At 38.8% G+C, this 27,817-nt stretch overlaps 2 protein-coding genes across 5 annotated transcripts in view; both read left to right on the forward strand.

Moving 5' to 3' along the window:
* Window positions 1–27,817, forward strand: part of Glurib (Glutamate receptor IB) — a 467,146-nt gene that overhangs the window by 346,739 nt on the left and 92,590 nt on the right. The gene's annotated exons all lie outside the window — the stretch shown is intronic.
* Window positions 1,638–27,479, forward strand: LOC143148289 (trehalose transporter 1-like protein). Of its 3 annotated transcripts, none has more exons than XM_076314485.1 (5): window positions 1,638–2,024; window positions 21,660–21,823; window positions 21,913–22,281; window positions 24,352–25,154; window positions 27,247–27,479. In XM_076314485.1, exons 2-5 carry the CDS (start codon window positions 21,781–21,783, stop codon window positions 27,394–27,396), a joined length of 1,365 nt encoding a protein of 454 aa, XP_076170600.1. In that variant the 5' UTR covers window positions 1,638–2,024; window positions 21,660–21,780; the 3' UTR covers window positions 27,397–27,479. The 3 variants fall into 3 exon arrangements, with proteins under 3 accessions (XP_076170600.1, XP_076170601.1, XP_076170602.1); XM_076314486.1 differs by having other exon boundaries at window positions 1,961–2,085; XM_076314487.1 differs by lacking the exon at window positions 1,638–2,024 and adding an exon at window positions 7,744–7,833.

A 27,817-nucleotide genomic window follows, 5' to 3' on the forward strand; every position in this document is an offset into this window, starting at 1 on the left:
TTAAAGGAATTAATACTAAATCATTTTTGATTATTCCAACTATTAACAACATGAAATTATCATCATACGATACGTACAACATTTATTTATAATTCCGTAGCAAAGCGTTCGTTTTCAAACTTTGTACAACATTCTTTCTCACCTTTGGCTACATATAAAGTTCTCACAGTTAATCAGAAAATATTCCTTTCACAATTTTCTTCACCGACATACAAACTATTAACAACATGAAATTATCATCATACGATACGTACAACATTTATTTATAATTCCGTAGCAAAGCGTTCGTTTTCAAACTTTGTATAACATTCTTTCTCACCTTTGGCTACATATAAATTTCTCACAGTTAATCAGAAAATATTCCTTTCACAATTTTTTTCACCGATATACAAACTATTAACGATATGGAATTTTCACCAGATGATACCTACAATATTTATTTATAACTCCGTAGGAAAACTTTCGTTTACGAACTTTGTACAACATTCTTTCTCACCTTTGGCTACATATAAAGTTCTCACAGTTAATCAGAAAATATTCCTTTCACAATTTTCTTCACCGACATACAAACTATTAACAACATGAAATTATCATCATACGATACGTACAACATTTATTTATAACTCCGTAGCAAAGCGTTCGTTTTCAAACTTTGTACAACATTCTTTCTCATCTTTGCCTACATATAAATTTCTCACAGTTAATCAGAAAATATTCCTTTCACAATTTTCTTCACCGACATATAGTACAAACTATTAACGATATGGAATTTTCACCAGATGATACCTACAATATTTATTTATAACTCCGTAGGAAAACTTTCGTTTACGAACTTTGTACAACATTCTTTCTCACCTTTGGCTACATATAAAGTTCTCACAGTTAATCAGAAAATATTCCTTTCACAATTTTCTTCACCGACATACAAACTATTAACAACATGAAATTATCATCATACGATACGTACAACATTTATTTATAACTCCGTAGCAAAGCGTTCGTTTTCAAACTTTGTACAACATTCTTTCTCATCTTTGCCTACATATAAATTTCTCACAGTTAATCAGAAAATATTCCTTTCACAATTTTCTTCACCGACATATAGTACAAACTATTAACGATATGGAATTTTCACCAGATGATACCTACAATATTTATTTATAACTCCGTAGGAAAACTTTCGTTTACGAACTTTGTACAACATTCTTTCTCACCTTAGGCTACACGTAAAGTCCTCGGAGTTGATCAGAAAAAATCTAGGTCACTGTGTACGAGAAACGTTCGAAAATATCCCTTTCACAATTTCCTTCGCCGAGATTCCCTAAATCGACTACCGCAGTCTCGTTTCCGATGAATCGAAAATAATTCATCTTGGCAGCGGTACGAGGATGAAAGTTCTCGCGGTGAAAACGTGTCCCCGGTCTCCATCTTTTCCTGTTCCCCTTCGGGAAGTTCGTCGCCGTGGTAGCTGGCAGTCGCGGCTCGTCGCGCGAGCGAACCAACGAACAATGAGGGAAGGTTTCGATCCGCGTGGAAACACGGAAAAGTAATTAGCGCCGTTGGACCGTGTCGTCGGGCTTCGTAGTCGCTGACACCGGGAGTGGGACGCGGATAAAATCGCCGCGAGTTTCCCGCATTCGTGTATCGCGAGTTCAGTTTCCTCCTTCGCGTCTTCGAGGATGAGATCGAAGCGGTCTCCCGACAACAGTACTCGATCGGCTCCGTTCGAAAGATTCGCGCGTGTGACGGCCGCGCGCTGCGTGTGTCACCGTTTGACGATACACTGACACGGAGAACGACCAGAGAAGAAACCTACGGTCCGTTTTCGTTGCAAAAAGTAACGGGACCGGCGTGGAAAAAGGTTCTCCAGTGTTCCCGGAACGTTCGAAACCAAAAAGTGAAAGGAACCGTTGCGCTCGAAATCGCGCAAGACCGAAGGAGGAACCTCGCTTCGAAGTCGTGTTTTCTCGACCCGGAAAAAGTGCCTCGAGTGTCTCCGATCGATCGTTTCACCCTCCACGTCGGTAAATGCACCTTTCGATCGTTTCGATCGTCCCTGGGTCCGCGAGGACCCCTTACATCACGGTTCGAACCACACTGTCGATTTCTCTGGACTTTGTTCTTATTCGATAACCTTGAAATTATGGAATACTAATACGATAGTAGTATCGATTCGGTTGTACAAAAATCTATGAAATACAAATTGACAATGCTTCACGGAGCATAGAAATACGATTGGGTAGTATTGAAACGAAGTAGACTTGTAGGGTGTAAACGAGCAATACTTATATTTCGATATACGCGAATAATGTTTGTCTTTGTATATTCCACGGTCATTGTACCCAAGCTGGGTTAATAGAAACTGTTATCTGAAATATTTCGTTATTCGTTGAATCGATCGGAAAAATGTTCCGTAGGAAATAATTCTTCTTTAATTTTTTACGTCTTTTATACTCAGAGATATCAAGGTGAGCTTTTTTATACCGCACTGTCTATTTTGTCAAGGTTGATTCAAGTACACCGTATTTTCGGTAATACGAAGTCTTTTTATCGGTTACGGGGTAGCATTGGAAGAAAATTGCGACGCTGTTCAAAAATCTCAAAGTCACTTCCGTATCTCTAGAAATGTGAGATTCAAAGAATGGAAAAGTCATTCGTGGAACGTTCTCTTTTCAATGCAATCCGTTATCGACGGATAACGAGATATTTCGGTGACAAGTTCTCGTTCGCTCAGCCTGTATCTGTGACACGTGGTCTCATTTGTCGCGTATCGTTCAACATTTACGTATCAGCACTTACGATTTCTTGTGGTTGAAAATTCGTTTCTCCAATTCGTCGTATCACATTTCAACAAGAATGCACGCGTCTGTCTTTCCCAATGCCGCGCGGAACACTGCTGAAAAATTCGTTTTCTCGAGTCGCGTCTCCTTATCGCTGTAACGTAATATATATATATATATCGTCTCTTTATCGCTCTAATACGTCTGGCGTTCAACAACGGAGACGTGTCTCGCGAATCTCGCGAGACGTCTCGATCTTTTTGCAATTTTTCACCGTGCGTGGTCGGAATATATTGTTCGTTACGGAACACCGCAAAACCCCGCGTGATTCATTTCGATCGTTTGCGATACTTACGTTACGAAAAATGCGCGGGAACCGAGAGCGCGTGGGATCCACGTCCAATGTGGATATTTCATTAATCAGTGATTTGATTTGTACGATTTGTTCGGGATTTCGCTTTGAATTGCGACGAAACGAAGAGTCAGGCCTCTCGTTGTGTTCGATTCCGACCGGCACAGAACCGTGATTGCGATCCGGTGTTTCCTCGCTTCTCTTTTTCGAATTGGTCGTTTCAACGATAACGCGATACTATGTACAGGCCGTGCCACGAAACGTGGACAAATACTTCGTGAACGAATAAAAAAAAAAAAAAAAAAGAAAAAAAACATGGAGCATACGTTTGTTCTATCTCACCTCGCGTTTCGATTATTCTCAACGCGTAACCGATTCCGTTTAGATATTTGCAATCGACGCTTCATATCTGATACAACTATTTGTAAATACTTTCGCGGAGTTCTATGGATTGTTTCGGTTTGTGCTTTCGCGAGAAAAAAAAATAGCGCCGAAAGTTTGTAGCAGTTGGTAACGAAAAATAAAATACCGAGAACGATGAGTCCGGAAGCAAATGCAGATAGAACAAATGTTTCTGTAAAGTTCGTTCGCTATTTTCTCGACGGAGATCAACTTCGAAACTGTGACACCATTTTGCGACAAGATATACGCTCAAGTCGATTCGCTTATCGTGATCGAGCAAAATATCTGTTTGGTTTTCGATAGTAGAAAGACGTGTTATTTCTACCGGGTCGATCGATCGTTAGATTTCACCGATCTAATGTAAACGGGAGAGAGAAATCTCAATTTGTTTGAAAAACTTCGCTCAACGAATAATTAAAGGTCAATTCGAGAACTTTTTATCGGGTACAGAGTAGTAGTAAAAAACAATTGCAATGTCGTTTAAAAATATTAAAATCACTTTGATATCGTTAAAAGTATAACAGATAAAACATTGAAAAGCATTTGTTGAACGAGCCCTCTTGAATACAACGTATTGTTGAATGTTTAATTGGTCAATGAGAGTAATTCAAAAAGAATATTCGTCTATGTACCTAAGATAATAAAGACAATTTTGCGATTATGCGTAGTCTTTTTAAAACTACGTATATCTGACATACAAATACAAAATTATATATTTTTCAAAGACGTTTGTTGCGTCTCAGTTCCAAACAAAATTTGTATTAAAAGAAAAATTAATCGATAAAAAACTCGCGCAGTGATTGCCAGTTTATAGTTACAAATTAATTACAGACGCTTGCGTAAGATCTTTAACTCGGTGTTTAGCTTACGTACTTTGTTCGTTAATTTTCTAATTATTCCAGACAACGTCTTATTAACAGACACTCGTAGAATTTCGATAATTAACCTACGAAAAGGGCACTCGATTCGACGGTGTTCCTAGGACGTTAAGTACTATTACCACGATACGGTGCAACGAATTGCATAACTACCAGATTATGTTAACGACGCGGACACATTTATGAATCGTTCAAGAATAGACGTTGCTGTCGCAAACGAGCCTTCGGTGTTCTTTGCCCGGACACATTGTGTGTAACAAGTTTGAAAAATGTGCCGATAGGACAGCTATAAAAAGGAATTACAATTTTTCGACACGCGGGTTTGCTAACTCCGTTTAGTATTACTACCGTGCGACGAGTATATGGACAGGTGCCATTGGTGTCTCCATCGACACTGTACCACGGTGTGAAATAACATTGTACCTATCTTTATGACCAGTAAATGCAATAGAATTGCGTGAAAAGAATGAACTACGTGGAAGTTGTGGAATTGTAGATACTGAAAGCTTATGTAAAGTGATCAGAAACTCGTAGTAACCGTCTATGGACCCATGTTCGTATATTTTCTCCATCGTAAAGATAATCAGCCAGTTTTCATATTAATCTTGCTTCTTGACTCTGTTGATTATTAACGATGCGAGAATTTATTACGTACGATCGTAACAGGCGCGCAATTCCTTACGACAATAATTGGATAATGAATTTCTCGACGAGTAAATATGAATCTAACGAGAAAAAGATTCGGTTCGAAACGAAGCATCGATTTAAATATAAACGTACATTATAATCGTTCGAGTCCTCTTCGATAAACGTGGCAAAGAATAAGTCGATCCAAAAGAAAATTTCATTCTCTTTTTCTCCTTTCTTCCTCGCTACGTTTACCGAAGAGAACTCAAACCGTAAAGTGCCGAAACGTTTACATTTATATTTAAACTAATACTCGGTTCGGGCTAAACTTTTTCTCCCTTTATTGAACTTTACGCAAGTCGAAACGCAAAGTTACAGTTCGGAACGATAATAGTCGATTTCGAGTCATATTCAGTCGGATATTCGACCGAGATTCTAATCAGAGAGATATCTATATATATTTGATTCAATCGAATGAAAAAAGAAACTCTGTAGTTACGCGTATCGATAGCCAGGGTACTCCGTTCCAAAAGGTAGCAAATTCCTATTAACAGAATCCACTTGTCGGCATTGCCGAGTAATATAGTGCAAATAGGCAATTTTACGATGACGCGGACATTTCGTCGACTCGTGGCGACAGAAAGCTACAGCTGATCGAAAGCGTGACCGTGTAGGTACCAATGACGATTCAACGAACCGTTCAGTTTCACCTGTTGTTTCGGTGGATCGAACCGTGCCCTAGCTGTCGAACAGAGAAAAGTGGGAAGCGTCAGGTGCTAGGCTAAATATCAAATTAAATCCGTCTGCTACAATTTTCAGTAATCCTATCATCAGTGACTACGGTTCCGTTATTTACATCGTCGCGAAATACCGGTTTTTTTTTTTTTTTTTTTTTTTTTTCGTTTTATTAATGGCGCGCAACTGATTCACCTTGTTGCGATCTCCGTTCACGCCTATCGTTGTATTATCCGCAACATCGATCACGACGACTGCAAGCACGTATCACGATGACATTTACCTAATTGCGACTCTTCGATTAACCTTTGATTGTACACCGAGAAAATAACTGGATTCCTTCACGCTTTTATAATTAATTCTCCCGTATTCGTATCTTCTCGATCTCGATTTCGCGCGGGCAAGTAGCCAATTCAAACGCCATCAAACGCGTTCCCGTTATTCGAATGATCTCGAGATACGTCTGTCGATTGAGTTTTAAGGATAATTGAATAAATTTATTGAAATAAATTAAGTCGAACAATTTCGAAGGATTTCGAAACTTTCGACGTGTTTGCAACACGAACAGACGAGACAAAACACGGGATCTGACGGACACGGTGAGTTACAAAAGTCGAATCTCTACTGAAATGGTTTCAGGGCTACGTTTTTACCGCTTTATCGACACCAACTATGCACACTTTCTATATCGATTATGCAACGGGGAAAAGAAGTCTGTCGTGTTGTATTTTACACGCCGTGAAACAGGTTTTAGATGCGTTTCTTTTCTTATACCGAATCATTTCGGCGAATCGTTGATTTACCTGTTCGAGTACTCTGAATACGACCGTAGTTTTCGAACATACTCATTGCACGAGGCATAAGTATTCGACGTATGAAACGATTGATTCTGATGTTGAATAACTGTAAACTGCAGATTACTGCATTTGGATAGCTGGTGGAGTTCGCAAACATTCTAATACAGCTCTCGACCGTAATATTTGGATCTTTGTCGGTAGAAGTAATCGATACAAATCTAAAATTACAATTGCAATATTAATACAAAAAAATTCAGTTCCATTTCTTATTCATATCGTCTTTATAATTTTAAGTTCGTATTAATCATTTCTACTGATAAGGATCTTAAACGGTATGCTTGAAAATTATAATAATATGTTTGTAAACGCAAACATTCGGTTATTTTACGCGGTTTAATAATCGTATACACGATATCTCGAATTGTAACTTTTTATTTCAATTCCGTGTACTATTTATTAAATTCAATTTTAACGTTTTATCTCGACACAATTGCTACATTAAACGGTATAGATACTGCAACATTAAATATAAAACGTAATTACTGGAAAACTTTATAAACGTATGATAAAATGTAGCAGTAAGTCGTATATGTAGATTGCATATTCGTTTCTATGCACAATTAAAAGTGAAAGGTCCGGTCCAAAAATGCTACTTCATTAAAGTGTCCGCAAACTCGTTAAGTGCTTACAAAAATTCTACGTCAATTTTCTATAACGAGAACGGGTCAAGTATCGTTGTGAAACGAATATCACATCTGCTCGTAAAAAAAGAACTGTGGTAAATATTACGACGATCTGTGTTCGCGTTTTGCGAAACGTAACCTCACTCCGTTATCCGACCAAACTCGTGAAACGCGCACGGTGCAACGAATCAGCGAATAACGAAGCCAATTTCGGGTTCGCGTAGCGCATCATATTTTCTCGTATATCCGTTTCAAACGGTTCGGACCCGCAATCAGTGGATAGCTAGGATAGTTTTCACGTGGGCAACAAGTGTTCGGCAATTTGTATATGTAATCAAGCTATTTGCTAGGTCGAAGAAACGGAGTACAAAAGTTTTCAACGAATCATAGATTTCACCTTTAAAAGCGCGTACCTTTTTCTAAAGATGTATCGTTAACATTTTTAGGGACAAAGGAGGGAGCAGATTCAATGGGGAGATACAGAATGAGTGCAAAGAACGTTCGGTTGGAAGGGATGATTTCGAAAGTGTTGTTCAGCGGTCGATAATTGTGGCGCATACCTACAATTACGAGCAGTCGGTAAATGAAATTTAACTATATTTTTGATCATTTCGATGCAACTCTCTCGAGTTCCACCATAACGAAATAACAGTTAATTTGTTAAATATTGACTTGTCGAATACTCGTAAATAGATTGTTGGTTTAAGGAATAGGAATTCTCTGTAGAAATAGAAAAGAAATTAAAAAATACAAAGAACAAAGGTAAGATATGGACTATATAAATTAAAGGATAAGTGACAGATAATAATGTATGTCATTCGAACATGTGGGATTAATCATTACGAAAATTTCCTCTTTCTTTTAAGTAACGATTAATCCAAATTACATTACATATACGTTATTATTATTTTTTTGATATATTTTAATTCGAATAGTTCATACCTTGCATTATAATTACATTCTATGTGCTGCATTGTTATTACATTCTTCAATTCCTTTTTATATCTTTGCATCCCTTCCACCGTGTTTATCAAATATTCATCATTTTAATATCACATTTACGCGTTTAATCTCATATTGTACATGTTCACAATTCAAAATGTCGATAACAAAAACAGCCTGTTTAACACATTTGGACGTTCCTGACTTACTATATGGCGGGATCATGGGGTGTTTTTGAATTTGACAAATATCGCTCGTACGATTAAAATGGAAGTTTTTCTAAAACTTCGGAACATAGATGTATCACAAGGATAATAATGCATATCGTTCGAAAAGCAAGGTATAATATTTATCGCTATGAAAATCTATAACACATTCTGCAAATTTTAGTGCAGATTAAGCGCGAACGCGTTCAGTCTGATAATCAGTTGTTCCTTATTTATTACATCGACAAGCGTACTCTTCGGTAAATGATTTTTAATTCGTTATGGTTAGCACATCAAACTTGCTTAAGTTCGTACAATTAAAATGGAAGTTTGTCTAAAACTTCGGAACATAGATATATCACAAGGATAATAATCCATATCGTTCGAAAAGCAAGGTATAATATTTATCGCTATGAAAATCTATAACACATTCTGCAAATTTTAGTGCAGATTAAGCGCGAACGCGTTCAGTCTGAAAATTAGTTGTTCCTTATTTATTACATCGACAAGCGTACTCTTCGGTAAATGATCTTTAATTCGTTACGGTTAGCACATCAAACTTAACAGTTGTAAATTACTATAGTATTTCAAAAGAACGAGGAATTAAATTTTAGTTACTGTTCCGTTACTTGCGGATTATTTAACCAATACTGTTTAAACAATGATTCGCGAGAGTTCCAAGGGGGTTTACAGCGTATCAAACGAGACACAAATATAAAACGACAATGCGAAACAATTCGAAACTCGTAAGTTGGGAGCTAGGGAGTAAATGCAGAGGTGATCGTTTTTAAACTTGCGAAAAGAACGATCGAGCGAGCTTGGTTCCAGCTGAAATATCGTATAAACTCTGAGGAACGTCTTTCTGTTGCAATCTTGGATGAAAGATCGGTAGAGGTACCGTGTACCTGCAAAGAATGTCTTTCTCTGCGTTAGTAAGGGTTAGGTAGGACTTACCATGGTTAGTAAGGTCGTTTATACCCGCGCAGGAAATCTCTTATCCTATCAGGAACAAAGAATAGAGGGATCTTGCTTTTGTGTCGTGATCCATCAGGAAATGTGTCTTGTGCAATTATACCCGCTTTCAAGTGACAATTTCTACACTGGATTTCGAAGAAGGAAATTATACCCCAGTGATCGTGTTCGTGTAGTATTCACCCAGTACTCATCCCCTATTATTAGCTCCAGTTCGAGATTGTTGCTACCTACTCCGTTTACAAGCGACAACTTTGACACAAGAGTCAAGTAACGAGATCATACCCGGTGATTATGCTCGTATATTATTCACGGTAGTACTCATCGATTCTTATCGATCACTGTTCAAAATAATCGTTACTTGCCCCGCTTTCGAGTGAATTGCTCGTTTCAACGTCGTTACTTGAAAGCGGGAGTCACTCAGAAAGGACGTGTTATATTTCGAATTGCACTGATGACACTCGACTGACCTTCGAGTCAAACCAGACTTCTATTTATCGGTATTGCAAGCTGCTTTCGACCAGTGAGCGACGATTCAGCTTTTGACGCGCGAGTTTTATTATTTTTTACGTCCGATTCATCCCTTCCCGACGACGTGTCGTGTTGGCGTGTCTCTTCGCTTTTCGTTTAAATGTTCCTTCCCTGTGCGTAATTTAGTTAATATCGCAATCGGTATGTCTTCTGTGCTTACAATTGAGTCACAAACGAGGCTGAAACATCTGTCGCTCGGTAACATACTTTGCAACGGCACGCTATGCTCGCTATGGATTTTCCTAAGAAATGGTCGACTCCTGTTCGTGTATTCTCCCACGAGTCGGCACTCGTCGGATACTTCGCTCCGAACAACCAATCTAGTAATTGAAATTTATTCAAATTTCTTATTTACGAAAGCATCGTACTCGACTCAAAGGCGAATCGTTCGTGCTCAAAAACAATCCGCAAGAAAGAGGAGTTTCGATAACGCAACGAACTCGTAACGTTTCAACACGAGTTTTAAGAGAACAGGTCTAATATACGATATACATGTTACAAAATCATTTGTTTTTGAAATACAAACACTTCGATGTTACAATCGATTCTCAACACGTTTCCTTGAAACCATATTTATTCGAAACTGACGCGATGTAGAAGTTAATTAACGGATTAACTTGAAATATTATGTTCTGCTAAAGTAGATGTTTCTCTTTCGCATGGACTACGGATAACGCGATATTTTTCAAATCTTTAAATTATGCTATTTTTGTACATGTAAACTTTGAAAATTTATATAGAAGAATTGATATATATATCAATTCTTCAAGACATTGTTATTTTATCGACTTTATTTCATTTATTTTGATTTGAACCATAGTCGTACTTAGATAAATTAATAATTTTACATATATTTGTAAAATTTTTTTGGCGTAACGCTTTAGAGCTTGCAAATATTGTCACAGAACTTTGAATTCACCTTGTACATGTTTTTCGTGTAAATCGCTTACATTAATCGATAACTTAGAAATAGGTTTGCGTTCACTTCTGAAATAGTGACAGCAAGGTAGAAATGAATACATTTTTGATAAACGAACGGATATAAATATTTTCACAGTCCCTTGAATGTATCTAGTCCCCAGAAATTTTCGAGTCACTTTCGTCGAGAATGTGGTGAATTGGATCTCGATCGACGGTTCCTTCGCGTTTCTCGTTCGAAAGTCCAATAAACTCGACTCCTCGCGGTGAAAAGGAGTCGCGAGGACCGCGATAGCGTTTAAAGCGCGCGGGTTCGCTGTTCGACGAATACCAGAAATGTTTGGATCGGTGAAGAAGAAACGTACGAACGGGAACTACTCGACAACGAAAACACGACGAAGACCCGGGACGGGTGTAACTTCGTTTCCGGTTCTACGATTTATTAATCGGAATCGTAGCTCCCGTTGCCACGCTTCCGCGGAGCGCGAGGAACTATCCGGCGAAACGGCAGATAATTCGGTATAATAATTCAAGCACTCGTCCGCGTACGATTTTCTTTCGTAACTAACTATTCACCGTGGAAAAACACCCTCATAAATTATTTCACCGAGGGTAGGTAGAAAAGAGGGGTGAACCACGGTGGAAAAATACAATCCTTCAGGATTGCGTTCACCAGCGACGAGCCAGAGACAGAGATTCCCGCGCGAGAAAATGGATACCGGGTGTTCCATAAAATGCGAGCGCAACCCTCGGGGGTTGAATTCAATCCGCGTAAAGAACGGAAAAAGAAGAAGCTCGCGTAAACGTTCGTCGTATTTAACCACGTACCCGAGTTAATGTTACGTTTACGTTGTACCGGATGTCCGTCTTCGCGGAAAGTGCTACAACCCCCCCTCTCCACGGCGAAATGTTTTCGATCGAACGAAATGACGCGATTACGGTTATTTACGTTAGTGGTGGGAAACAATCTCGCTGTCGGTGATACGGGTGAAATGGGAGAGTCAATTGTGTGTTTAAACGAAACGCCGATGCAATTGAAAAAATACAGATTAAACGAGTGGGACAGAGTTTGCGTCAAGTAGCGAAATTAATTAGATCAATTTCAATGACGTGTGTAGCCTTTGTACGAAAAACTTTAATTTGTATATTTCGCGCACGGTTTATTATCAATATTCTACTAATCCGGAATTGCAATTTTTGATAAGTATATTAATATTGGAAATTAAAAGTTGAAAATATATCGAAAAATATCGTTTCTCAATTTCATCGAGATAGGGTTCTGTTATTCTTAAATGTTAACGCAGAAGAAGCAATTTCTGTGACATTGAAAGAAAAGTGAATTATTTGTATTAATTCGTGCTACCTTTGACGCGCATGTAAACAATTTTTATCGCAGCTGCTATCGATTCGTTCGATCGAATACTTTTTGCCGGGGGTTGTATTAGAAAAGTTCTCGATGCGTATTGTTCTCAACAAGAGAACGGCGTGAAATGATTCATGCAATTACGAAAGTGTTTGCAAGTCAGCGAGGTCGTTTCGCGCGAAGTATAAAACATCGATTGAAAGTGAACCGTTCGAGCAAGATCCTTCAAATTTTGAGAAATAAATTTCGAGTTATATATTATCGGTAATTGTACTCAAAACCGAAATAAATTGGGTATTGAATCTTTCCATTGAATATTCATGGACGCTTATTTAAACGCATCAATTATTTCCTAACGGGGATGCCATTTTCGTACGGCTGACTGGATTTTGCAAATTTCGTAAAAGCTGCGTTTTATAATTCACCGATATATTTACATTGCGTTTATTAATCTTTGTATTAATATTGGAAATTAAAAGTTGAAAATATATCGAAAAATATCGTTTCTCAGTTTCATCGAGATAGGGTTCGGTTATTCTTAAATGTTAACGCAGACGAAGCAATTTCTGTGACACGGAAACAAAAGTTAATTATGTATATTAATCCTCGCTACCTTTGACGCGCGCGTAAACAATTTTTATCGCAGCTGCTATCGATTCGTTCGATCGAGGAATCTTTACTCCGAAAAGAGAATCTTCGCTCTAACCAAAATAAATATTTATTCGCGTACGTTACTATAATCCGATAAATGAATACTCGTCTAGAGAAATCGATAAAAACACTGTAACTCTGATGCAGTTCTTCTTACGTGTTTCGAAACACCCGGTACACCGAGACAGCGAACCGTTGGGCTTGTTATCGATTTCTATAATTCAAAATAGCGTCTAGACGACCAGCTTACGCTTGCCTCGTCTCGACGTATGATTATACAATTACGAAAGACGCGTTAATCGATATTACGAATCGGTGTAATTGTATCGTAAGGCATATTACCAGCGTTGCGTAACTATGACGCACCGACGATAATTACGTACAGCTTCTTTTTGCTCGGTGCAAGATTATCCGTAGGTAAGAAATCTATCGTGACCTCGATGCATTTCGATCCTTGAATCGAGCCCTCTACTTTTGTCGAAAATTAATCGTTCATCCCTTTGTTACGGCATCGTGCGAGACTCGTGGTAAAGAAATCGGACCAAACGTAAGAACCACGTATGTCTTGTCCACATTCGTACGTTGAAATATATTCTTTTTTTAAATTCGAAGAAACCTTTATACAATGTAGGAATTATCTTTATTAAATATCACGTAACCAAGGTTTAGAGGTTTGAAAAGTAAAGAAACTCTTTTGATATCGCTACTATGTTTATTTAAAAAGAAAAGGCTCGCTGACAATATTTCTCGCTGCACTTTCATCGACTCTGACTCACTTCGACGAATCTCTAACGATAAATTTCTTTCTTTCTTTCGACAATAAGTTAACTTTCCCAAAGGTCTTTACTCGCCTCGATTCCCTTCGATTAATTTCCAACCAAAAAGTGTCCCAATCGCGCTTCTCTCGCACCCTATATTCTCACACTCGTTCGTTCCCTTTCATTCTAATCCTTAACCTTTCTCACTCCATGCATCTGGTCACGTTCGCCTAAAATTCCTCAGTCTGGCGCCATCTCAATTGCCCGTCTTTCGCACCTTGGTTCGGACATTCTGTCATTCTATTCAAGCACTCTTCTTTCACGGCTTGAAAAGACTTCGCTCGCTCGTCTATTCCAAAGACTTCTCACATTTTCTCAGAACCATACGTATTTCGTTACATTCCTACAATAATGTTTTCAGAAAAAAATTTAGCGTTCACGAGAACAGTAAGAGTTGTGACCTTGCTGTTGATTGTGACACGCGTTGTTGAAACTTCAAAATGTAAAGAAAGGGTTCAAGACGTTACGTAAAAGCCATCTAGAGACGAGGTTCACCGTATGGACGGTTTTCGAAGAACTATGGCAACAAGGATCCGGTGTTACGTGTAGCAATATGGTTCGAACTCGATTGTACGTGATTGTAACTGTTCGAAGTCTAGAGTGTAACTAACTTTAGGCTTGGTGTACGAAGGGAAGATCGGTTGTCGTGTTTGTAATTGGAAATGGAAAATTCCAGAAACCAAACGCATCTGGTGTTCCAAGTACACTGCGAATGTTCATGGTATAACCTGTATCTTAGCTCTGTGCTATGTGTTAATTGATACTTTACAAATGATTTTAATCTACGTTTTTCCCAATGTATTTGAACTTGCAACGCGCATAACACAACGATTATAATACAATGATCGGTGTTAAGGCCTTAGATAGAAGCCTTCTTTAAGTTGGGATTTACCCAACTTGAGAAGTCGCAAACTCTCGGCATGTGAACGCATTTGGAACCATTTAAAATAACATAGAATCAGCTCTGCGCCAAGACACAAGCCCTGTAGATTCGACAGTTGTTGCGCTAGTTGATAATCATAAATTAACAGACGAATACTTAAATATATTAATAAACGCCGTTCGAATACTTAAATATATTAATTTCAAAAATTTAATTTATGCAATGGAATTCGTTATTTTCGACGAGAAAACTTTTTTTAATTTCGTTTTCTTTTATTCTCTAGCACATACACACACGCACACACGTCCCGTTCCTGTAATAATTTGCTTGGACTTCGAAGGAATTTGTATCGGTAAATCTATTCGGTAATGTAAGTTCTTTCGTGTATCGTTAAAGAACGATTACTCGTACGAAACAATCGTGGGAACTATTATACGATACATCACTTGTTTCGATCATGGTGAAACCTTGTCCGTTTTTCTTGTAATATTTTCCGCTGTATTCTTCGATCTTCTCACTCGCCCTTTCCGTAACTTTTCTTTAGATGCACCAATATATTCCTACCAGGACTCCTTCTCACAATTTCTATACTTTCCTAAACCTCCGATCCTGTCTCGATCACTTCCAACACTGTTCTTACTCACTCTAACTCCTTTACGGATTGTAAACATTCAGCTTGTAAACGAAGATACAAAGTATAACGAGATACTTGACAGTTCCACGACAATCATCCACGATATCTTCAAAGTTCTCCGATAACCATCTAACTTCGTCAATTCCTCGAAAATGATACATCCTACCGTAACGTCCACCGTAAAGTGTACACGTGTACTCGAGCAACTAGCAAGTGTATCTGAAAAACAATGTCTCGGACGCAATTCCGTTCTTCTTCATTTTCCTCTCGTTTCGAGTCACAGAATCTCACCTCGTTCGTATCGAAGTAACAGACCGCTCTGTTGATTCTTGAACACGTAAGAACGAACCGAAAGAAATCCAAGAGACTCGTGGCGAGAGGAAACCGTGATTCGACGCGCGACTCGATCACCAGTGCCGTATCGTTCGATTTCAAATTGCCACTCTCGGTGGGAATAATTCGCTCGTAACTCGCATAATGGAAGTATCGCGCGCTGAGAACCGACCGGGGCCGAAAATTCGGTGCTGCATCGTGGCTGTGTTTCGATCCGTTGCGGTTCGCGGTGGAAACCGAAGAACGGTAGGTACGATGATGAAAAAAAGGGGATGAGAAATCGGGGAAGGCTTGGAACGAAGAGAAGGAGAAATTGATCGAGAACAGGGGAGGTGTTCTCGCGGGCGAAATAAACAGAGCCCGAAATTTTCGCGGTCGGTAGAGAGTGCAGTGATCTTTTCAACGTGGAAATTCACCGATAACCGAACCGAGGCTCGAGCGTGCCGTATTATCGGGCAATTACCGGCTAATTGCGCGACGATGATAATGGGTCGGGATTCGCGCGCTAATATTAACAGGAGCAATAATAAAACAAAAGACTTATCGAGCGACGTTATCGCGCGAGACGAGCACGGACAACTCGAAGATTTAGGTGACGGGAGTGGGGGGACACGATCGCGAGGTACGCGCGGCACGTGCAGATCGCGAACCGTACCGATGTGACTGACCGACGAACGACCGTGCTTTTCACCAGATTAATTAAAACGAGCTATCGAAACGCTCGTCGAGCGTCGAGGCGTTCTGGAAATCTACGAAATGTACCGATAACGCTGATAACGATCATCCAACGAATAACGATTCAATTACGACACCGTCAAGGTGGCGAGAAACGATGGAACAATGGACAGTATTCAGATCTGTGAGAAATGCGAAACACTTGCAAGAACCGCGTGAAATTTATACCATCAAGTGTACGAGGGGCGACGACAATAATCATCAAACCTTCCCGCGTTGATTAAATTTTGGTAGTGAAAAGTCTCGGGGCTTTGTACGGCTACCGAAGCTTTGTACGATTGTTTACGGAGTTACAAGGACGATAATAATATGGAGTGTCGTATCGCAGCTTGTGGATTAACCGTGAAAAGCCGAGCTCCTATTTAGACCGATACGAAGAAATTTTTATAACGAGATGTTCCATAGTTCTCCATTATTCTGGATATCTTTTTACAAGGATGCAACTCGCGTTCAGCAAAATGCAACTGCAGTGGTTTTTATATTGAAAGCGTGTATATAGTAGGCCGAGCCACGTGTGATATTACGAGTTGATTCGTTGGCAACTATCGGGGATAATTAGAAAATTGTTGTAAGGGTTTTCCACAATAGTTCGATGGGATTCGTTACGTGGTATACGGGCCAGTGCTTTCAATCTCTCCCCTATTTTTAAAAATAAAATGGCACGTAAATATTTATAGTCATAGGTAGCTCTTTCACCGACAGATAATATTTACCGAAAATATTTTTGCATATTTTTTGTAGATGCGTATAACGTACCTACACAGTGAGAAACGAGAAACAGAATTGCATATCTCGATTCAATTTCACCCAACAAAAAATTATATAGAATGGAATTAAAAAAATCCTAGGGGCAAAAAATAACGAATACAATCTCTTTTGCTCGAAGTCGTTCTTTCAGATTTTACAAGGACTTTGAGTTTTTTCTTTTTAATTTTGTAATTATCACGATGACAATTTCGATCGTGCGCTTCTCTGTCTACTAATCTACCCCTTGTTAGGGTAATTTGTCTAAGGTAATACTCCAATCGAGAAAATCAAAACACGATGTTTAATCGTGAACTGCTAATTACACCAGAAGACGTGTAAAAACGAATAAAAAGGACTTTTTCATCGCGTAGCAAATGATTATTATTTTACCTTTCGCTCAATAGTCGTTCAACAACAACGCTCTTAAAATTTAACTGCAATAAAAGTACTTTTCATACCGGAAAGCTTTTACGTTCTAATAATAAATTTCTACGTTCAAAGTCACTTCAACGTTGTGCCACGATATACGCTTCAATTTGTTTTGACATCGGTTATAATACACAAGTGACGAGAAATATACAGTTCCGTTTAAAATAAAATTTGTAATTGTAAAATTTCTGAAACTAGAAACCGTGATAGAAGAACGATTATATTCGTCATAGTCAATTCTCCGTATCGTTTAAATTCTGTTTCATAAACTATTTGTATTTTCAATTTTTATCGAAATATTTAGGCGTTCTCTTTTTCTCCCGACTCACCTCCTATAAATCGATTCTCATCGTGCATCGTATGAAAGCACGATGGTACGGACATCGAAAAGTAAATACTTTATAAAGTATTTAGGAACGAAGCATATTTAAAACAGCGTTCGAGGGACAGGTGAACGAGAAGGCTGTATTGATCACGAAACACACGCGTTGCTTTTAAAACATACAAAACACACGCGCGCCCATATGCGTTGGTATAATTAGAACGGGGGAGGGGGGAATGGGGAGGTATTTCAAAATTTTATTAAAAATGGCTCTCTCCCATCCGTCAATGTTTACATTTTGCGTAGATTATTGAAATTTCCGCCTATAAACAATAAGCAAACTTTGGTCGACGAGGAAATTGCTGAATTAAAGAAGAACAGAGCGGACTGCCTACTAAATTACCAAGCTCGGGTTTCAAACACGGGAACGCGAAATTTGTAATTAAAATTTCAAAAACGCGCGTAACTCGTTGGAATAAATCTCGCGTTGAGGCACTCCGTGAACTTGATCGACGTAATTCGAAATGATTAAACGCGAGACGCGTTTTAAATCTCTCGGTTTCTATCAGTAGTTAATAAATATCGTAAAAATGTAGTTTGGCGCGGATTAAAAAAAATTGTACGTTTGAAATTTTCACGAATAGAAAAAGAGGTATCCACTTTGTTTTATCCGAAATCCACGAGTAATTCGCACGAATATTATTTGGACGATAAACGGTAAACACTCCTCGTACAATGAATATTGAAAACTTCGATTTCTACGGTGAACACTCTTTAAACGATAAACATCGAAAAGTCTGCTTTGTGCGGTTAGTTTCTTCGGTGAACGCACTATGAACGATGAGAATTTGAAAACTCTGGTTTCTCCAGTTCGTTGTTGGAAAACGCAATCGCTCGGTGATGATAATGGGTATACGTAAATTGGCTACGATGAAAACGTACGACCAGGGAGGGGTAGGATACTAAATCCGGGTTAAAGGACCCGACTGGGTCAGAGCTTCTGTCTCTTAATAACACGTGTACCATAACGTCGGCCATAAACTCTCGCTTTGCGACACAACCGAGACCCCGAAGCGCGTCTGCGTCCGAAAGCTGGCATAAGTGAATTTTACGCAAAACGTTTCCGCTGGCATCTGGACACACTGTCGCGTGAAATTAAAAAATTACGCGGCAAAAAGCGCTCGTAACGCGGTTGGCATACTTTTTCAGTAATATACAGGGTGGTAGTCACTGATACGATAGCGTGCCGGACGCGTTACAAAATTGTACGTTAGGAGAGTTGCATATCGAGTTGCATCGTTGCAGCTGTGATTAAAGTTGTTCGGGTCTCAAGACGAAATTTATTTGTTCGAAAGATCTTTTCACATCGAAAAGATAATACATTTTACCCACACAGATGGTAAAATACATAGTTGCTTCACTGGCGACACTCTAGGCAGGTTGTGGATGGTTTTAAGCACATGGTAATGTAACCTTCGATCTTAATAAATTCATCTTATCTGGTCGATAAGGTTCAAAGTTTCGGCATGCATTTTGAAGTATAATGTTTCACCGATGGTCTTGAATGACACTATGCCGTGCATCGTTGGGATGGAAATTATGCCGATCTTGAGACCTCTTACCGTTTCTATATAAACGATTTATTGGGTGAATTGTTCGATCAACTGATCCTTTTATAGAGGAGTAAAATTAGGAATTAATTACATTTCGTGAATAATAATTTATCTTGTACAATTGTGTCTGAATTACACTATCGTGTACACTTTAAATATAACCGAACTCACGTTGGAGTAATTATTATTAGTATATCCAGTATATCCATTCAAATTTTGTATATATTCAACTCGATTACAAGAATCAACCTGTATATCTTCTTTGTTGCCACTTGGTACCGTGATAATGTGTAGAAATGGTCCTAAAACTGGGTATTCGATGTGTGTTCGGATATGACATGTGTGTGTGTGGGAAGAGCGAAAAAAAAATCTCGCGACAGAGGCAGAGGAAAAAATAAGTTTTTCATTTCTTTGTCATTCGAAAATACTATTTACTTTTCTTCGTGCGGATACTTTGACGTTCCGAACAATTGACGATTTAAAACACGAGCAAGATACAAACATTTCCGAGCCGTGTCACCGATTGTGAATAAAATAATACTGAACCACAAGTCGAAAACTTTCACGCAACGATTGTGTTTTAAATCACGTAAATTGGAGTACCGTTGCCAAAAAGACCAAAATACCTGTTTGTTTAACGTTCGTCCGTTATGTTTACGGATTCTTCGTCACTCGTAACAAACATTCCGTAATCCTTCAAAGAACGTCCATTTACGAGCACCGATTATGTCGATACGACAAAAGCACACGAAACAGGGTTTAAAAAGAGAAACGAGCACAGAGGCCTAGACTTCGCGTTGATAAATCCTCGCGAGAACAGAGGGTTCATTTCCTGTCGACTAATAACGCGTGCGTTGCACAGTCGGCTATAAACCGTCGAGTCGTAACAGAGGATCGAACGTCGCAAAGCGAAACCAACAACTCGAAGCGCGGAAACAAGCGTGCAAAGCCGTTTCCATGCTCATACGCGCGTTCGTATTGCACCCAACCCAGCTAAGGGATACGTATCACGGAATCCTGTCGGTATCTTAGTTGGCTTTATTTCCGTTATCTCCGCGCCAGACTAAATCGGAATCGCCATTCCGACACATACTGCGCGTTTACGATACTTTGCGTTACAGCGAAGGGATTCGTGGCCCCACGAGCCCTGATTTTCTCCAAAAAGACGAAAAAATACTCGAGAATACCTCTCGAGAATTGTCTAAAAGGAAACGCTTTATCGACAGACTGAAAGTGGAATTTTACATTCAACCAGAAAAGAAAAACAATTCTCGACGATTGTTCGTTGTGCCAACGATCGTTATCGTTCACATTCATCCCAGCAAGGGTGTATCAATTCCTTGGGATGGACGTACGTGTTAAATTGAAATTTGAGATTTTCGAACACCAGGTTTACAATTGTGTATAGATTTTATATACAGATTTTTATTATGCACAGATGATACTTATAGATGGTAAAAGATACGAATTAAAGGTTCGCGGTTTTTCCTTTTTTCTGGAAAATAAATAGTGTTCCAGTTGCTAGGAATATTTCTCGGATTCTGATTTCGAGTCAGGACTTGAGTATTTTACAGAGCAAAGAAGACATTCCGTGGAAGTGTATCGGGTCAGACGTAGTCAGCCTTCGTAAGGCAAAATTACTAGACGCTGTCCGCATTCTACTTGTGCGTGACACCACATTCCCCTTAATACTGTTCTTTCTTCCTATAATATGAACGATCGATGGAATTTTCACAATGCGTGATAGAACAATACAGATTGAAAAATTCCTCTGGATCCTCTCTAGGAATTCCTTGAAAATTAAAATGTTTCATAAATCGAAGCAACCGTTGATCAAAGATTGAAATAATTGCACGTATGTGTATAAAACGCGAAAATTAAACGGAAAATTACGAATCTTTAAATTTGCATTATCACATCGCGCAATCCGAAAAGTACAAATAAACAGAATTTAGAGAAACACTTTGTCGATCGATATCGAGAAACTCTATTCGTACTTTGAACAATTTCTTCGGAATCGAATGTACTCTGTGTATATTATCAGGAATCGTTTGTATCGATATAATACAAAATTCACATCGTTTTAGCTACATTTCAGACGGACAAACTGTAACTTCCATATTTACAGATTTCACTCTACCGATCAAATAAGATCTCAAGAATTAATATTTGTCGTCCGCATCGACTAATATTTTCCTCGTGTAAACCCGCGAAACCGACTCGTTCTTCGGCGAGCAAATATTTATCGCGACAATTCTCGGGAATTCACCGAATAACCGAGAATTAACTATTTGTTTGCATATTCTAGAGCACTCGTATCGTTCGAACCGATGAACGATTTTCGCGTGCGAATGCGCACTTGTTGTTCCATAGCTTCGCCTTGAGATTTGACAACGTCCGAAAGGTAAAAAGAACAAGGATTAGACACGATGGATCTTGGAATATTGCGGCAAATACTCATTGGGATTGTTTGTAAGTATTGTCTTCGACCACGGAATCGTTCGACGAGAGGACGAGGAATTAATGAAAGAATTTGAACGTTGCACGCTCACCGTGGTTAGGCAATCTTCTGATCATCGATAGTGGATTGCACGAAGGATGGAGCACACCAATTATACCGAAATTTGAGAACGAAGACCCTTTAAACGTATCGGCGGACAAAGTGGTCTGGGTGGTGAATTTGATGTACGTTGGAGTTGGCCTTGGCTCGATCGTACCTTTCCTCTTGATGGACAGGATTGGTCGTAAAGGAACACTGCTGTTCGCCACTCTACCAAAGATTTCCAGCTGGATCCTGATCGGTAAAGCAGAGACCGTTCCTCAACTTTACATCGGTCGAATATTGGCAGGAATTGGCTGCGGTATTACGTACGCCGTAATGCCGATGTACCTTGGCGAAGTTAGCAGCAAAAGGTCACGTGGACCATTAGGTACGGTTCTACGTATTTTATTTTTTATTCGACTGTATTTCTTTACTTCCACATCGTTTTTATCAAATCGGATGCTACCAGTTCAATTTTTCTGTATTCGAAGTTTTCGACCCTCGAGCGATATAAATTCGAATATTTCGAATATTAAATCCAGTGCTTTGAGCTTTAGTTTGTTTTTCGGCTATTTTCATTCAAGATATCAACAATATTCCATAAAACGGTTCTACTTTAGTCAAGAAACACCAATACGTTTACATTTTTCGATTCTAAGTAACTACTTTTTCCAGGAACTATTTTTTTTCCCACTCTAGAGTAACAATACGCAAATAACGATATTCGAAGATTTACAAATTTAAATAATATTCCAAGTTTATTCGTAGCACTTGCGGGCCTATGAAATATTCGATTATTAAATTATCCGAACAGTCGCAGCTCTAATTACGATTAGTTTAATCCAACGATGTTTTTACGCGCGACGTAATACTTCAAAGAACACAGGACCATCGTAAACGAACCGTATTTTATTAACAACTTTTTTTATGCATACCGAGTAAATTTATTTCGAGTAAAAAACCATCAACGGAAGATATGGATATGGCATAGATCGTATTTTAATAGGAAATCGGATTGTGGAAGACTGGCCCGCATAGCACTTTCAACATCGCGAAGTATCGACCTATTCTTCGGTTGTGTTGTTTCCAGCGATGAATATGCTGCTTCGCAACGATTGAAAACTTTCATTTCATTGAATTCAGTCGGACCGAATTTATCTCGCCATAGAAATTTTATTCCATTATATTCGAGAATCGGAGTTACTTTTTTCGGTAGCGTGGATAAATAAGGCTAATGTCTCGAAATTTGATATTTCATAATAATGCAGCGAAATTTAATCCGCAATGATTCGAGGTAATTAAACAAAAGTGTAGAATCACCGTTCATCGAATCCGATATGTCGGGTGTCTATAAATACTCGACGTTTTTAATGTCTATAATTACCAAGCGGTGGGAAATACGAACAAAATGCGACAAAATCTTCCATTATCATTTTTTAAGGTCGTGTTAAGGTCACGTTGTGTTTATCAAACGATAGATTATGTTTTTCATTCGTGCGCTCGAAGCTTACATTCGTTATTCTCACCCTTTTAACGATAAGTATTTTAAATGGCATTTAAGGTACAAATCGAAACAAAGAAGAAAATAATCTACTTATGCAAATTGAAAGTTAGCAATTATTTCAAAGGGCGTGTATTTAACAACACAGGAAATACATTAGAGCAACGTGTAGAGTACATCTTCATTGCGCATCGACTGACCAGAAGTTAGAACAAAAGTACAAAGTAACTTTAATACTTGTTTGAAAAATTGAAGAGAAAGTTTCCATGATTACGCTATTCAATTCTGCATAAAAAATGATGAAATGCGGTTACATTTCAAACGTAACGCGTACCACATCATGCACCGACTAATCAAAAACGAAGATATCCTGTTCCAATACCGCAAACGAATTAAAAAGAACCCGAAGAATTGAAGAATTTTCATTTTTATGTTGTCAAATTCTACGAAAGAAATTCTGAAAAATTGAAAAGAATTCAATTCTTGTGCTATCGAATTCTCTAGAAAAAAACGTTAAAATCACATTTTAAACGTAACGTCTACACCACTGCGCACCGACTAACCATAAACGAAAATATACCTTAAAATAACACAAAGAGATATCAAGACTAGTTTGAAAAATTGCAAAGAATTCAGTTCCATGCTATAGAATTCTGCGTAAGAAACGTTAAGATCACGTTTGAAACGTAACTACGCATGTTTCTACGCCATTGTGTACCGACTAAACAAAAACGAAAATATACCTTAATATAACACAAAGGGATCTTAATACTAGTTTGAAAAATTGCAAAGAAATGAATTCTACGCTACCGAATTCTCCGTAAGAAACGTTAAGATCACGTTTGAAACGTAACGTCTACGCCATTGCGCGCCGACAATCCAAGAACAACCGAGTTGCAATGCTTCTCCCCGAGTCTCCCTGTCATGGACGCGAAATGAATAGCTCGAGTTGTCCAGGTACACTGATGGCGGTCTTCCTGAACACGGGGATGATGATGTCGTACGCAATCGGTCTGTGGGTGAGTCGGTTCACGATGTCCATGATCTCCGTCACGATCCCTGTAGCGTTCCTCGTGATGTTCGTCTGGCTGCCGGAGAGCTCTGTGTTCCTCACGAAGAAGAAGAAGCTGACGTCCGCGGAAAGGACGTTGAAATGGGCGCTGGGTAAGGAGGACGTGGTGGAGGAACTCGAGGAGATCAAACGTATCGTCGCGACGGAGGAACCCGACGACAAGATGACGTTTCTCGGTTCGTTGAAGGAGACGATCGCCAAGCGGGAGAACAGGCGAGCATTTCGCATCGCGTTGATCGTTCTGAGCGCGTTGACCCTTACGGGTGCTGCTCCGCTTCTGGCTTATCAGTCGTTCATATTCGAGGAAGCTGGCTTCGAGATCTCGACGAACGTCAGCATCGTAATGACCGGTTGCGCGATCGTGCTGGCTGGCACTGTCTGTGTCTCATTGGTGAGGATCATCGGCAAGAGATTGCTGCTTTTATTTTCAACCCCTGTCTGCGTGCTGTCGCTGGCGACGCTCGCGATCTTCTTCGGCCTCCTCACCAGCGGCCACGATGTCTCCAAGCTCCGATGGATGCCTACGGTGTTCCTGGTGATTTATGTCCTCGGTTACGGCCTCGCGCTCAACCCCGTGCCCCTTGCCTACGTCGGCGAGATCTTCCACGTCGACGTTAAGGTGCCCGCGGCTATATTCTGCTCCCTTTATTACGCCCTCGCTACGACCACCGTCGTGAAATTCTATCAGGTAGGTTTCTGCACGGCTGCTAATGACGCACTTGCGCCCGGGAACGATTCGCGAGCGTCGATGAGATTTAGGTCGACGCGCGCGGCGCAGTGCACCCACCGCTCCGTACCACCGCGCCGCACCGCGTCGCACCGCGCGAAATTTTCATCACGAAACGGCGATCGCGACGTGATCGCTAATTTTTTTCATTTTTTATCCTTCGAAGGGTTTTCTCGCCGGATATTTGCCGATTTATCGGGCGAGTCGCGTAATTGAGATGGATTATATTATGTATTTAGCAAAGGATAAAAAGGAACCAGAGGGAAAGTTGAACGATACGATTTTCCTGCTTTTTATGACTCCTTTTTTATGAAAAGGATATTTTCACCTGGTATTTGCCGATTTTCACGATGGCCCACGTAATTGGGACGGATTATATTATGAATTTAGTGGAGGATTAAAAAGAATTGCAGAGGATAATGTTGAACGATACGATAGCATCTGTTTTTCTACGACTTTGTTCGCAAGTGCAACGACGCACTTGAAAAATGTAGATGCACCTTTTTTAATGGAACTATGTATTACTACTGTTTTTTAAACAGCATTGTCTTACAAAAAATTAATGTCTCGTGAAATATTTCACATTTTTCGGATGATAAATTACACCGATAGTGAAAAAGTTGGTATTGTTTACTTAATTCGTACTTTGTAACAAAAATTTTGTCGATGCTGTAAACATGTACAATAATACGTATCTCAATCGCATACTACCTCTTATAACGTATTTTTCATAAAAGAAGTGAACGACGTTACAAAAGAATACTTTTCTATGCAATATTGCCAGAAAAATCGATACGAGTAAAAAACAATACGCGATTCCATTTTTTTTTTAAAAGTGCATCTGCATTTTTCAGGTGCATTGTTCCATTTATAAAAAAAGTGAAGTAGAAAAATAGATTCTATCGTACCATTCAATTATTTCTTCGACATTTCTTTTTTATCCGTTACTAAGTTAAAAATATAATTCGTTCCAATTACGTGTATAGTCTACGATTGTGGAAAATGTTGTAACCGGTTAAATATAGCAAGGTTCGTTATCGATGGTAGGTATAATTAAAAAGTGAGATGATTCTTCGTGTAAAAATTAAGAAGAAATTTTATATTCTTCCATCGATAAGATCGGTGAAGTGTAAGAACATGGCGTATTGTCAAAATTATTTAAAAAATTTTAATTACCAGAAAATATATTTTGGTAACAGTGATTTTAATGAAATGTAGAGATATTCGTATTTGAATTACTGTAACAATAAAAAACAAATAATATGTAGAAATTTATTTAAAGAATATTGCACCGATTTATTGTGACATGTAGCCTGAAATTGAAAAATACGAGCCTGGTCTATAGTATTTGATTCTTCAAATCTATTTTATTAACATATACTCAACGTGTTTGGACTATTTTTACACACTTGGCGCAAAAAATATACCATTTTGATACGAGTATAAAGTTTCATGTTTTCATAAACACCTTGATTGCGGATTCGTTCCACAGTTGTATGTTTCGAAATCAAATTCTTGTTTTCAAAATTTTTATTCGGTAATTTCAATATATTTTTTCACGAAGAATCGTTCTCTTCTCGACTATACCACAAATAACGAACCATATCGTATATCGCGGTACTTTCACCTATTTTATCTTCGATTAAAAAAATAACAGCAAATCCACAACGGTTTAAACTTTGACGTTGAAAATCGAGAATTTCTCGTCCAGATGTAATCTCGATAATCGTATTTGAAAACGAGCGAGTAGGAAAAATAATTTTCTAGTCAAAATTGTAATAAATTCGTACTTCTTTGTTTATTCGAACGGAGTTGAACGAACTCGAGTATCGGTCGCCAAAGAGATAAGTCAGTGTATAAAGAGCCTCGTATCGCACTGTCGAATTTCTGAGATAGATCACAAAGCGGTCGCGAAATAATTTCCAAGATTAGGAAATAATCCAAGACGACCTAAATTGCTTCTCCATTGTTGAGAGAACATCGATGTCGAGTATCCGATAAAGTGTACACATACTTCGCGTACAATGGAGTGATCTTTTCGTCTCGTTCGTAGGTACTGCAAGAATCCTACGGAACTTACATGCCTATAACGGTGTTCACTGTGATTACGCTGCTCATTTGGATTTTAATCTACCGATACGTGCCGGAAACGGAAGGAAAGACTTTGGAGGAGATACAGATAGAATTGCGAGGGAAACATTGATAATCACTGTTTGTTCAATACAGTGTCAGAGAGTGTTTAGCGAAATACAATTTGAATTTCAACAAAAGTGTATATTTCTTTTCCTAGCTACGCAGTATCGCACGATCGTTTTATAATGACAAGATCGGCGAATTACCATTCAATTTGATATAAAATTAAGGTTTTTTAAATAGATCGACGAGTACGATAGATACACGATGTGGACATTATTGATTTCAAACTGAAATTCAAAGTTGGTATTGCAACTTCAACTGCAGGACGTTTCTTACCTCGATGGTTTAACGTGCAGTTTAAGAATTAAATGTTTTCAACCTCAGTTATGTCATACTCGATATTTAAAGCGTGCTTTCTGTATCATATAAATAATCAGAATGTGGGCAGAGTTAAGAGATTTCGTACACCAAAACGGTTGAAACAAAAT

Source organism: Ptiloglossa arizonensis, chromosome 6 (genome assembly GCF_051014685.1).
Source record: "Ptiloglossa arizonensis isolate GNS036 chromosome 6, iyPtiAriz1_principal, whole genome shotgun sequence".
Lineage (NCBI taxonomy): Eukaryota > Metazoa > Arthropoda > Insecta > Hymenoptera > Colletidae > Ptiloglossa > Ptiloglossa arizonensis.